This window comes from Miniopterus schreibersii (assembly GCF_964146895.1).
Source record: "Miniopterus schreibersii genome assembly, chromosome: 19".
Taxonomy (NCBI): Eukaryota; Metazoa; Chordata; class Mammalia; order Chiroptera; family Miniopteridae; genus Miniopterus; species Miniopterus schreibersii.
Window position 1 is genome coordinate 507282 of NC_138119.1, and position 12875 is coordinate 520156.

A 12875-nucleotide genomic window follows, 5' to 3' on the forward strand; every position below is an offset into this window, starting at 1 on the left:
TCTATCAACCACACGTTATTGTAACAGCAGTTTTATGGCATGTTTTGGTCATCATTAGCATCCTGTGCATGTTTTCAGTGACTTCACCATGGTCCTGTCATTAGCCAACTCAGGTGTGATCATTTAGGTTTGACAAGGAATGGGCTTTCCAAAATAAACCTGTGTGTAGTTACCGCCTACTTGCTCATATCTGATTCCTAATAAAGACAGCAGTCAATCATGCCAGCAATAACTACTTGCTGAGATTTTAAAATATTTCAAGATAGCTGGCACTAGCACTGTCTAGAAAATAACTCCTTTTCCACGACCGAGTCCCCATCAAAAATCACTTTACTCCCAATCTCCTCCGCATTCAAAGCTTCTCACTCTGGCCAGTTCTCAATCTTCTCTCCCACTTGGGTAATTGTCTGGGCAGAGCTCACTAGGTCTATGGCCTCTGCACTCACCATGTCCCCCAGCACCCTGGCTCAGATTATTAATCCACGTGTCTGTGCCTAGAAGACTCACTGCTATTTCTGTTTTCCTGCTCTTGTGTGCAGTGAGCAGAAACCCCTGCAGCTTTCCCTCACCCCCCACACAAGATCCAACTGTGTCAAACACACTGGGAGGACTGCAACCTCCTGACCTCTGAGTCACCCTGCCGGTCACCCAAGGACTTCTGGAAATCAAAGCTCTGAATCCTTTGAAGGGGGATAGAGAGGTCAAGGCTCAGACTGACCATACAGTATTTTACAGTCTTTATGTCCATTTCTTTCAATGCAGATTTATTGAGGATCCACGAACAGTACAGCCGTTCTGGGTACGGCGAAACAGCAGTGAAGAAAATAAACCATAATTCTGCCCCACGGCTTTACATTATTTCTCTCTGCTGGCTAAGCCAAGAAGGAGACTTCTCCTTTCCTCACTCATCCAGGGCCGGCAGGAACAAGGGAGAATACGGAAAAACCTGAAAATAGGGCCGTAGTATGTCCGAGAAGGAGGCCTTGGGGAAGGTGAAGATGTGGGAGCCCGTGGTCATGTTGTAGAAAGAAACAATTCCAACCTCACAGTCCAGGAAAACCCCCACGACCAGGGGCTGCTCCTTCAGATCCAGGGGCACGCGGGGCCAAGTGAGCGCCACGTAGCCGTCCTTGGTGCACAGCCGGATGGCCCAGAAGCCAGTCTCGGGCTTCTGCATCGTGCCCGTGTACCTCTGCACACTCTCCATGCAGACTCCTATGTCCCACCCTGTTCCTTCGCCCACATCCACCTCGAAGTAATGTCGCCCTGAGGTGAAGCTCTCACGGCCCAGGACACAGGGTGAGACAGTAAACCTCCTGGGAGAAGAGGCCTGATTGTCCTGGGGGTACCCCCGAGTCACTTGTCTCTGATCCTCAGACAGAAATAGTTCAGGATGAGCTGTGTCTGGATCCAGAGTCACGCCGACTGAGGGGAAAAAAAAGACATGTTTTTTTGTTGCTGAGAACACAGTTTGTTTTATTTATTTTTTATTCTCGCCTGAGGATATTTTTTCCATTGCTTTCAGAGAGAGTGGAAGCGGGGGAGAGAGAAACATCCATGTCTGAGAGAGACACACCAGACACACCGATTGGTTGCCTCCCGCACGCATCCTGAGCAGGGCCGGGGATGGAGCCTGCAACCCAGGTATGTGCCCTTGGCCAGAGCTGAACCTGGGGTCCCTTCAGTTCCGACGCTCTAACCACTGAGCCAAACCGGCCAGGGCGAACACAGTTTATTTTAAATAAAACCAGCCTGAGCTTCAGTCTGAGCCTTGTCTTGGACTAGTAATATGAGCTTAGCTTTGTGAAACATAAAGTAGACATCATCACATTTGTCCCAAAGGACGATGCAGAGGACTGAGTTCAGTGCTTGTAAAATGCCTTCACAAACCTCGATAGCTCCTTAACAGCTTCTTCACGTCAAAGTAGAGCTCAGGGACATTGCACACGGTGTGAATCTCCAAAGAGAGGGCCTCCGGCGTCTCCAGCCGCACAGCCTGACTCCTGGGGTAAGCAGAGGCCAAGGCTTCTTAGTGGTGCCTCCCAACAGCTCTGCACCCCATCTACCCCCCTTCCTTCATTCAACGCTCACCTGCTCAAGGCATCCTTCACATCCTGCAGGGGGAAAACACCAAGGTAAGTGTGGGAACATCGGTACTGACGGGCCACTGTCTATCAACGCTCCCTCCCAGGAAGTAGACAGCAGTCCCGGCCTTGGGTATCGATGGACACCCCGTGCAATGATGCCCACCCCAACCCTTGGGACAGTCGGTGCTGCAGGACGTTTCTCAACCTCTGAGTCTGTTACCTTCCTTGCTGAGGTGGTGGGAGCCTGTGGGCCGCTTGGGGAGGGGTCCAGGAGCTTCCCCCATGCTCCCTCCAGCCAGACTTGTCTTCGTTGACCTAACTTCCCTCAGAGCAGACCCTGGGAGAGACCACTTATCACAAAGACTCTCAGCAGGGGATGGGTGGATGGCGCCGAGACTGGGCACTGAGGTGGTGGCCGCAGGTGTCCCACAGGGGTGGAGCAGCCATGAGACACTGTCAACCTGGCAGTGTGACCGCCAGTTCTATTTGTGGGAACTGGAAGGAACAGCTTCAGGTTGAGTTCACCTTCGTGTGGCTCGAAGGAGGCTGTGCAGGAGCTCTGGACCCATCAGGAAAAGGTCATCACTCATGTTGGCAGCGCCACCTGGTCACGTGCCAGTCACCTGGATGAGCTTTTCAGGAGACTGTCTGACAGTCAGGGTTCTGTGCCCATGGGACAGAGGCAAATGGTAGCAGAAGTCATCCCATGAGTGCTTTGGCCAAGCAACACACCCCATCCACCAGTGGGGGGATATTTTTCTGATACACATGATGGTGCCCCGTAGACCAGTGGAGGCCACCTTGCAGATATTAGTCTGTATCTAAAAGAAATATGCCTTTAAATTTGCCACACGAATGTGCCACCTCTGAGCGAGGTGGGGTCCTTGCCTGTTCACACTCTTCTGCACCTTCCCCCCCACACAGCTCAGAATCAGACACCTTTCAGCCCTCCCAGGGCACAGCCTCACCTGCAGCAACTTCTGGGCGGAGCCCTGGCATCTCTCCTCCAGCTCCAGGATGTGGCTCTCGAGCTCATGGCTCTTCTGCCCCAGTTTGGCCTCACTGACCCTCAGTTTTTCCAGGGTCTGCTCTCTTTCTTTCTCCAGCCTCCACAGGTAATACTTCTCCTCCTCCTGCAGGAAGCTGTGCAGACTCTGGAAGTCCGACTGGATTTTCTGTCTCTTGGCATTTATCTTCTCCTAGAGTCAAGAAAGGATGTTCAAACCCGTCCGGGATGCTCAGAGGTTCATGGCTCAGCAGCTGAGCATCTACCTATGATCCAGGAGATCCTGGTTCGATTCCCGGTCAGGGCACATGCCCAGAGATCCCCAGCAGGGGCATGCAGAATGCAGCAGATCAATGACTCTCATCATTGATATTTCTGTTTCTCTCTCTGCCTCTTCCTTCCTCTCTCTGAAATCAATAAAGGCATATAAAGAAGAAAAAAATGCTCAAAAGGTGGAAACAACCCAACAGTCCATCTATGGATGAGTCAATAAACAAAATGTGGTCTACAGACACCATCGAATAGCATTCAGCCTTAAAGAGGAATGAAATCCTGACACAGGCACAACACAGATGAACCTTGAAGTTAAACAAGACAGTTACAGAAGGGCAAACATGATATGATTCCACCTATAGGAGGGACCTAGAATAGTCAAATTCAGAGGCAGGAAGTAGAGCAGTGGTTACCAGGGCTGAGGGAAGGGGGGATGGGGAGCTAGTGTTTAATGGGGACAGAGTTCCAGTTTTGCAATATGGCAGTGGTGATGGTTGTAGAACAATATAAAAGTACTTAATGCCACTGAGCTGTCCACTTAAAAATAAAGTGGTAAATTTTATGTTCTTTATATGTTTTATGCACAGGGACACACAAAAGAAAGTTAGCTCAGCAGCCATGACATTATTTGCCGGTGAGTCATGGAGCTGGGACAGTGTCTCCCAGTCCCTGCTGCAGATTCGTGACCAGGAGGCAGGGTCACTGAGTTTAGTCACCTGGATCCATTTCCTTATCTCTCAGCCAAGATGCATGATGGGAACGCTAGATAATTTAATCACAGAACTAGGGCCAAGGTCAAACATTTCTTTTTCATCTCATGGCACACGTAATTACTAAAATTCTGCACCACACCAAAAAATATTTTTGCCAATCTGACAATAAAAATAGGCATAATTTTGATTAATTTACAAAATAATAATTAACTACTCTTTTTTGCTCCACAGTGACTTTTAAAAAAATCAGGTGCCTATACTTGTACATGGCACCAAGAATTAACCAGTCAGATGCAACCTTAATATGTGATGTGACCGATAAGATGCAATTCTATTATATGACCTATACATTTATGGTTCAAGACAGGGCATTCACACCACATGGCTATTGTTGTATTGGCTGTTGTCATTTTTTTCATTTAACAACCTAAGGGAAAAGAGCTCAGTGCCCATGACTAAATAGTCAAGTATTGCATGTTTTAAACATTCTTGGGGCACACCAGTTGAAGATTGCTGAGTTACGAAGATAAGAAGAGTTTTTATTAGGGATAAAAAAAAGTTTGTTTGTATCTGAGGCAAATGCATGAAGCAAAAGCTCATCATGAACACCACACCAAGACTGGACTCTAACCAGGCCCCTAGGAGAGTCCAGTGACTCTCAGTGGGGGAGGGGGGCTGAGTGGCAGCTTTATCACAGTTAACTGAGAAGTATTCATCCTCCAGCCCAGGGTCCACTTGATCACCCTTGTGTGTAAGACTAACTCTGCTTTTGTCCGGGGAGACAGACACTGATGGTGTTTCCATATATGTTAGACAATCAAGATCCTCCCCACTGCCAAGACCCCAGAAATGAGGGATGTAAGAGTGTCCTCTGAGAATTCGAGTTTAACAAAGGATCAGGACAGAGGTTGGGAGGAACCCCTGAAAAAGGCAACACAGCTCAGGGCCTTCGGGAATGGACTGCAAGCTGGTATCTTACGTAAACATGACTGTAAAGGACTGCATCTCTGACCACGGGATCTGGTCTGCAGCTGCAGAAAGGATGCTCCATACAAATCAGGCTTCCTTGACCAGACTCATGAGTTTGAGTAACAGGCATCTCAGCCTGGAGTGACTTTGTCTTCTGAGTTCTGCACCTTGCACCATGGGAAATGCACCAAGGTAATGAGGCCCCCAAACTAGGAAGGTACTTGGGGGTAATGAAAGTTGGAAATGCAGTGGGGGATGCCTCTCCCTAAACAGGCACACGGATTCCACTTCTTCCAACAGGCATCGGAATCCTGGCCAATTCTTACTGAAAGGTGGACGGGATAGGAAGTAAGTTCTCATTGATATAGACAGCCAAGGGCATAAAAACAAATGGTTTCTTCTTGGGGTTTCACCTACTTGGTCTGCTCTAGTGAGACCATCACTGTGCTTTGCCCCATCACCCCCTACACCTAAGCTCTCAGACAGAAAATAACTTGAGATCAAGAAGCCCACATTTGCTGTTGTCCATCCTCACCTGAGGCTAATTTTTCCATTGATTTTTAGAGAGTGGAAGGGAGAGAGAGGGAGGAACATCTATGGGAGAGAGACACATCAATGGGTTGCCTCCTGCATGCACCCCAACTGAGCTGGGATTGAAACTGCAACCCAGGACTTGAATAGACATTCTCCAAAGAGGACACACAGATGGCTAAGAGACACATGAAAAAATGCTCAGTGTCGATAATCATCAGAGATGCAAATTAAAACCACAATGAGGTATCACTTCACACCTGTCAGAATGTCCACCATCAACAAATCAACAAATGACAAGTGCTGGCGAAGGTGTGGAGAAAGGGGAACCTAGTACACTGCTGGTGGGAATGCAGACTGGGGCAGCCACTGTGGAAAACAGTGTGGCGGTTCCTCAGAAGATTAAAAGTTGACCTGCCACTTGACCCAGTGATCCCACTTCTAGGAATATATTCTAAGGAACCCAAAACACCAATCACAAAGAACTTATGCACCCCTATGCTCATAGCAGCGCAATTTACAATAGCTAAGATCTGGAAACAGCCCAAGTGCCCATCAGTAGACAAGTGGATAAAAAGCTGTGGCACATTCACACCATGGAATACTATGCAGCTGTAAAGAGGAAGGACCTTTTATCCTCTGGCACAGCATGGAGGGACCTGGAGAGTATTATGCTGAGTGAATAAGCCAGTCAGAGAAAGACAAGTACCACATGATCTCACATATATGTGGAATATAATAAACAAAATAAACTGATGAACAAAGTGGACCCAGAGACACAGAAGCATGGAACAGACCGAGGGATCTCAGAGGGAAGGCGGGGAGGGGGGAGTGGTTGGGGAGAGATTAATCAAAGAATTTATGTTTATAAGCATAACCCATGGACACAGACGCTGGTATGGGGAAAGCCTGGGGGTGGGATGGGGGTAGGGTGGAGGGAATCAGTGGGGATAAAAAGGGGGCATCTGTAATATTCTCAACAACAAAGATAAAGAAACATTAAAAAATAATTAAAAAATAAAAGTTAATCTTATACAAAAATAAAACACAAACAACAACAACAACAAAAACTGCAACCCAGGTACGTGCCCTTGACTGGGAATCGAAACTTCCACTCTGCAGTGCGTGGGCCAACGCTCCACCCCGAGCCACACCGGCCAGGGTAAGAACCCGCCCCCCCCATTCTTACATTCCATTCGTTGATCTGCTTTGTCGTGAATGCTTTCTGGTTCACGCATTCCTCTTCCAGTTGCCTCAGTTTTGTCACGGCTTCTTGGAGCTTTTCCTGGAGGAAAAATAGGGTGACTAGAGCCTATTCAATTCGACAACTCTGCATTAGGCACCAAGGCAGCAGGGGGTGGGGGGAACCCCAGGCCTCCAAGGCTATTAGGATGATATTGAATCTGTAGGGAGGCCTTACACTCTGCCAGGAGGCACCCTGAAGGATGTATGTGCAGTAACACATTGGATCCTCTTGACAACCCTGAGCAGTTGGCAGGACTTTTAACATCGTTTCTGTGTTACAGAAACAGGTGCTATAAGGGGTGGTGGTAGAGCTGTGAGTCCAACCTCACCTGCTGACCCCGAGCCTGAGCCCTGTCCACCAGTACAGTCCTGCCAGGGAAACACTGCACACAGAGTAAGATGATAGTCATGTAAAAGAAGATTTTATGAAATACTATGCTGAACCATACATGGGCAGGGCTTTGGCACACAGGAGGGGAGCTCTGATGTCTGCTGGGGAATGGTACCGGGAAGCTGATTTAAAATGATTCAGTAGCTGTATCAAGCTATTAGGTTATCTTTCAAAATCGTTTCTCCCATTTCCATGGGGAGCTGTTTTAAGCCAAACCAAATTGCCAGCTGTGGTCCGCGCTGCAAAAAGCGGCACCTGGGCTCTTTGAACTGAATTCTTGAGAAAGGGCTGTGTCGCCCTCGCTATGCGCCAGAGCTGAGCTCTCCACGTATTCCTGTCCTTAAAGCCTGTCCCCGCTCCCCGGCCTGTGTGTTGGGGAGCGAGGTCCTGTTGGCTACTGTTCTCACCACTTACAGACGGGAGACCAAGGCACCAGACAGTCAATAGCTTGCTCAGAGCTACCCACCAAGGAAATGGCAGAACCGAGTTCACACTAATCGGAGTGACTCCTGGGCCTCAGGACCGTCACCCTGTGCTGCTCCTACTCCGGCCACTTGGTGGGAAAGAAATTCCAGGGGGGCAGCCCTGTTACAGTCACCACCTGCTTCTTGGGGTTGAAGGTATTGCCCTGGGCTGCGGGGTGGGGCGGCCAGTGTGGACACGCCTGAAACCTTGACACAAGATCACCTTCGCCTCGTTGGGGACGGGACAAGGAGCCCCACTCCAGGGTCATCTTCCTCAGGCCCAGGCAGGACAGAGAAGCAGTAATGTTCCCACACCTCGGCCCAGCCCCCACAGCAAAGCCAGTTTCCTGGACCTGCTTTTGGGTGAGAAACTTAGGAGCCATGCAAACCTCTCCTGCCCGCCATCCTCCAGGGCCAACCATTTCCAGATCTTTCAGCTGCCCTCCTGAATCTTGCTTACATCTCCCTTCTCCCTCCTAGGGGAATAAAATGAGTTTCACTGCTTCAGATGGTCAGGACACCCTGCGCTGGGACTCAGACTGAGCTGATTTGCAGGCTCTGGGCGGTCACGGGCCTTTCCCTACCCCCCCGCCCCTGGCTGTGCGTTTACCACGCGGTCCCCTCGCCTGGAGGGTCCTGTCTCTTCTCCACACGTCTACATACTGTTCATTTTTAGATGTCCTTCGGGACTCACTTCTGGGGAGGCCCCCCAGAGACTCCCTGCACTCTGTGGCACCCCTTCCCAGCACCCAAACCAGGGTACACAGGGCAGTCTCTTTCCCTGGCCTGCAGGATGCCTACAAGGAGGCATCTTTGTCCCCTATGCATTCAGACTCTGCCACGGGGCATTGCCTACTGTGGTGTCCATTATATACAAGAGGGAAGCGATAAAACATGCAGGCGTGGGTTTGCGCACAGGGCCTGGTAGCACTGGGACAAATTCACCATGGCAACAGCGGACGCGGAGGAGAGCCTGACCAGGACAGCTATAGTTCAGGGGCACAGCCTTGGGCTTCAGGCTGGATGATCGGAGGTCTCGGGGAGCACAGGAGCGCGGGCACTCACCTTGTAGCTGAGGCACACGTCCTCCAGGAGCACCGTAGTGTGCCCTTTGTGCCGTGGGGTGCGCTCACAGCGCCAGCAGATGAGCTGACCCTCATCCTCGCAGAACAGGTGGAGCTGCTCTCCGTGCTCCTCGCAGGACATCTCCTGGTCCATCTCCTTGATGGCTGCAATGAGGCTGCCCAGCTGCTTGTTGGGCCGGAGGCTGGTTCTCTGGAACGGAGCCCGGCACTGGGGACAGGAGAACATCTCCGCTTGCGGATGCAGCGTGAGGGGCCCCCTGCCCAGGAACCGCAGGATGCACGCCTGGCAGTAGCTGTGTCCACAGCTGATGCTCAGGGGCTCGATCATCAGGTTCAGGCAGATGGAGCAGGTGGCCTCCTCCCTCATCTTCTTGCTGGCTGTGGCCGAGGCCATGCCTCTTCCCGCGAAGCTCCAATGCTGGGTCCAGAGATTTCCCGCAGTGGTGGAGACACGCCTCCCCTGGTCTTGAGGTCTCTCTAGAGCTAGAGGCAAGAAAAGGTTTGGAATTTAGAAGATGCAAAAAAGGCAGCTGTGGAATAGGGTAGTGACATTAGGCGTGGCCGCTTGAATGTAAGTTTATTAAAATGAACTAGAATTTAAAATTCAGTTTTTCAGTCCCACTGATCCTATTTCAACTGCTTAATAGCCACCGGTGGCTCCACGAAGCCCCAATATAGGACATTTCCTCAGGGCAGAAGGTGTCGCTGGTCCAAGCGTGCAGAGCGCCAGGGAGCACAGTGGGGGCCTCGCCATTGCCGCAGCGAGGGCTCAGGGAGGGCGTGTGAAACTCCTACTCTAAGGAACATCAGGAATCATCAGCGATAGTTAGTTCCAGGACTGTTTCTTTGCAACACTTAGAAACGGGGTGATTCACAAAGGATTCCATTGAGACAGTCAGGGCCGACCCCACAGGATCCCCCACCTCACTCCCACCCGCCGAGAACAAAGGCGCAGTGGAGCCCTGGCTGGTGGTGGTCAGCGGTCAGCCTGCGGCCTGCACAGCGGAGGGCCTCCCGTTCCATGGCTGCAGGTTCGATTCCTGGCCTGGTCCGGGTGTGTGCAGGAGGCAACCAATAAATGGAAAATACATCCTGGAGAGCGGATTAACACCACGAAACCAAAAACATTTTAAAAAAACACGTTTCCGGGGAGGCCCAACCGGGATGAGGTGGAAGTAAGGCCCCCGGGAGAACCGGTTTGTCTGCCGCAGGTCAGCGGAGCGGCTGGGAAGAGCCGCGCGAGGCCTGGCCCTGGGGCGCGCGGCCGGTGGTTTCCCCTCCGGCCAGGACTGGTCTGGGGAGAAGGCCAGGGCGACTGGAACCCGGGGGGCAGGGGGGCAGGGGGAGGCAGACCCCTGCAGGGCCTGGGCTCTCCGCCCGGCTGCAGCTGCGGGGACCCCCCGCTCCCCTGGGAGGGAGGCGGCGCGCACAGCGACCTTCCTTCCAGCTGACAACCGGCCGAGCAGAAGCAGGGACCGGCCACAGCTGCGGGGTGGCCGCTCCCCCCAACAACCAGGAGTCACTGGGAGCCACAGGACTCCTTGGGGACGTCCCTTCCTGGGCGGTGGTTTCCCCCAGGGCGCCCTCGGGGCTCCATGGCTGAGGTCCCGCGTCCCGGGCCCGGGCCTGCCCCTGGGGCCCGGGGCCCGTCCGGCCCGCGCTCTCCTTAGCGCACGGCCCGCGGTTTGGCGAAAGCGAAAGCGGCGGCGGGGCGGCCCGGCGTCTGGGGGCCCAGCGCCCCGCGGTCAGAAGCGCCCCCCGCTGCCTCGGAGCCCCACTCCCGCCCACACGCCAGGGGCACGCGCCTCCCGGGGACCCCGCGCCCCCGCTCTACCTGGGCCCCGCCGGCGTCCCCGCGCCGAGCCGGGCGCGAGGCTCCCGCAGAAGTGAAACCGCCGGGGGCGGGGCCCGCGGGGCCGGAGGAAGCGGGAAGCGCCCCGATCTGCAGGCAGGGGCGGGGCCGGCGGCGGGGCCCCGCAGCAGACAGAGGGGCGCGCGGGCGGGAGGCGCACAGCCCGGCCCGACGGCGCCCCGCTGCGCCGCACCAGCCCCGGGGGCCCGCCGCCCTCGGGCGGATGTTTTTTGCTATTTTTAGGCCGCTTCTCGCTTCCTGCCCGACAGCTCGCGGGGGCGGGGAGGCCGCGGGCTCCGCCCGTCTTGGGGTCCCCGTCCCCGCTCAGGGTCGCGCCGCGGACTCAGACACGTGTCCTCAGCCCCCAACAGCCAGGACGGCGAGCGGCCGCTCGGGGCGCAGCCGGGAGCCGGCCGGGGGCACCCAGGGCCTGCACCCCGCGGAGAGGACGCCACGCGGGGGACGCTGAGACGGAGACTGTCCCCGCCCCGCGACAGACAGGGGACCGCCTCCAGGCAGCGCGGGAACGCACGTGTGGCGGGCTCCAGACAGGCCACGGGCGGCGGCTGGACCTGGGCCCTGCCCCTCTGGCCGGGTGGACGTCTCCCCACCATCCCGGCCCCTCCAGGACCAGCTGAGTCCAGCACCCGGCGGCCTGGGAGCCACAGTCCCGCTGGCCCAGCAGCGAAGGCTGGAGGCGAAACCCGGCCCGGCTCCTTCCTTTCCCCCGACGGGCGCCACTCATCAGCCCCTCCCCGCGGGCTCAGACCGATGGGTCTGCGGCCGACGGCACCTGTCCAGTACCTTTCCCCTTGAAAGCTGTTGCCGGCTTCCCGATTCCAGTATGCCCAGGACTTTCTGTTTGCACCCCGGCCATTGGAATGGCAGCTCCTGAGGCCCTGGGCCTTGTCTGAATACTATTGAGAACGTTGGTGCCTTCACCTTAGCGAACACTCAAGCTCCTTAGACGGGCTGTGTCCCCAGCAGCTCCCCGGTCAGTTCCATTTCCAAGGCTCTCAGGTCCGCCTGGCTGTGTGCCCCCCAGTGGTCAGTCAGGGCTCCTGGCTGCAGGCACCCGCCGCGCGGGCTCCATCCTGCGGCCTGCGGCTGGAGGTCAGGTCCCCCAGCAGGGCCTGGGGCTGCGAGTTCAGCAGCAGCCTCCCAAGCGCCCCCTCCTCTCGGTCTCCCTACCACTTTCTGTTTCTTGGGGCTCCCTTTTGAAAATCCCTCCGGCCAGAGAGCTGGGACTTCATCGACTCTGTTGCATTTGTCCCACGACAGAAAAGGGCATTTAGCCACACCGCTTTGAGACCACAGTTCCCCCGGCATGAGATGAAGGTTCACCCCCCCTTAGAGGTTTGGCTACGGAACTGCATGAAGACCGCAGTGGGAGAGAGGGCAGAAAAGAAGCCAATACATGGGCTCCCCCCGGCCCCACTCCTGAACGTCAGAAGCCCCCTTTCCCAGTCCTGGAGCCAGGCCCAGAGGCGGCTTCTGGACCTGTCCTGGTGACCCCTTGCCCGTTGTGGGTTGGTAAGCTGCCTGGAGTCCAGGCCAGGGGTACTGAAAACAAAACACGAAAAACAACAACCCCCTCCCGGCTCAGCGGTGCTTCGAATCTCCCCTTCCTCCCCGCCCTGCCTGTTACACTTTGTGTTTTGGAGTTTGGAGGCCTCCATAGCTGCTCTCTGCATAATTTCCATGTCTGACAGTGAAGTCAGAGGCGGGAGGCGGGAGGATGCTGTTCCCCTCCCCAGAACTGAACCTCCGAGGGTGGTTTCAAGGCAGCAGTTAGTAAGGTATCTATCACTCTTGGACACACTCAAAAAATTAATAATCTAGTTTTGTTTGTTTTTTAAAAAGACTTTGTCCAAGATGAATGATTAATATAAAATTCATTCTCCTCTATTTCAAACATAAAGCCATAATAGTTGGGAAATAGCAAACCTTGAAAACAATTAAACATCTCCCACGGACTTGGGCTGGCGACTGGTGCCTCAGTTGAGCTGCCCAGAGGATCGGAGACCAGACTCGCCATGGCCGGGATGTTATCACGGGCAGGAGACCGGACGCTGGGGTCTGACCTGGCGTGGTCCTGGAAGGTGAACCTGAAAATGTGAGTGGAGGCAACACAGAAAAGTCCCATAAACTCTGCTGGAGGGAGGGCGGGAAGAGGAGAGAGCGAGCGTCGTATCCCAGGTAATCAGCTCTGGGGAGAGGGATTTTCCATGAATGCGGCTTTCTTCCTTAGGTTTTTCT

The 12875-nt window shown here is 54.1% G+C and overlaps 1 protein-coding gene across 4 annotated transcripts; it reads right to left on the reverse strand.

The window, feature by feature from the left end:
* Positions 1-307: 307 nt before the first annotated feature.
* Positions 308-12711, reverse strand: TRIM38 (tripartite motif containing 38). Of its 4 annotated transcripts, none has more exons than XM_081120563.1 (7): positions 12564-12711; positions 8745-9247; positions 6769-6864; positions 3056-3286; positions 2092-2114; positions 1891-2003; positions 308-1425 (listed from the first exon to the last, which is right to left on the reverse strand). In XM_081120563.1, the coding sequence occupies exons 1-7, from the start codon at positions 12652-12654 to the stop codon at positions 902-904; spliced, it is 1581 nt and encodes a 526-aa protein (XP_080976689.1). In that variant the 5' UTR covers positions 12655-12711; the 3' UTR covers positions 308-901. The 4 variants fall into 4 exon arrangements, with proteins under 4 accessions (XP_080976689.1, XP_080976691.1, XP_080976690.1 ...); XM_081120565.1 differs by lacking the exon at positions 12564-12711 and adding an exon at positions 11559-11914; XM_081120564.1 differs by lacking the exon at positions 12564-12711 and adding an exon at positions 10599-11067.
* Positions 12712-12875: the final 164 nt, after the last annotated feature.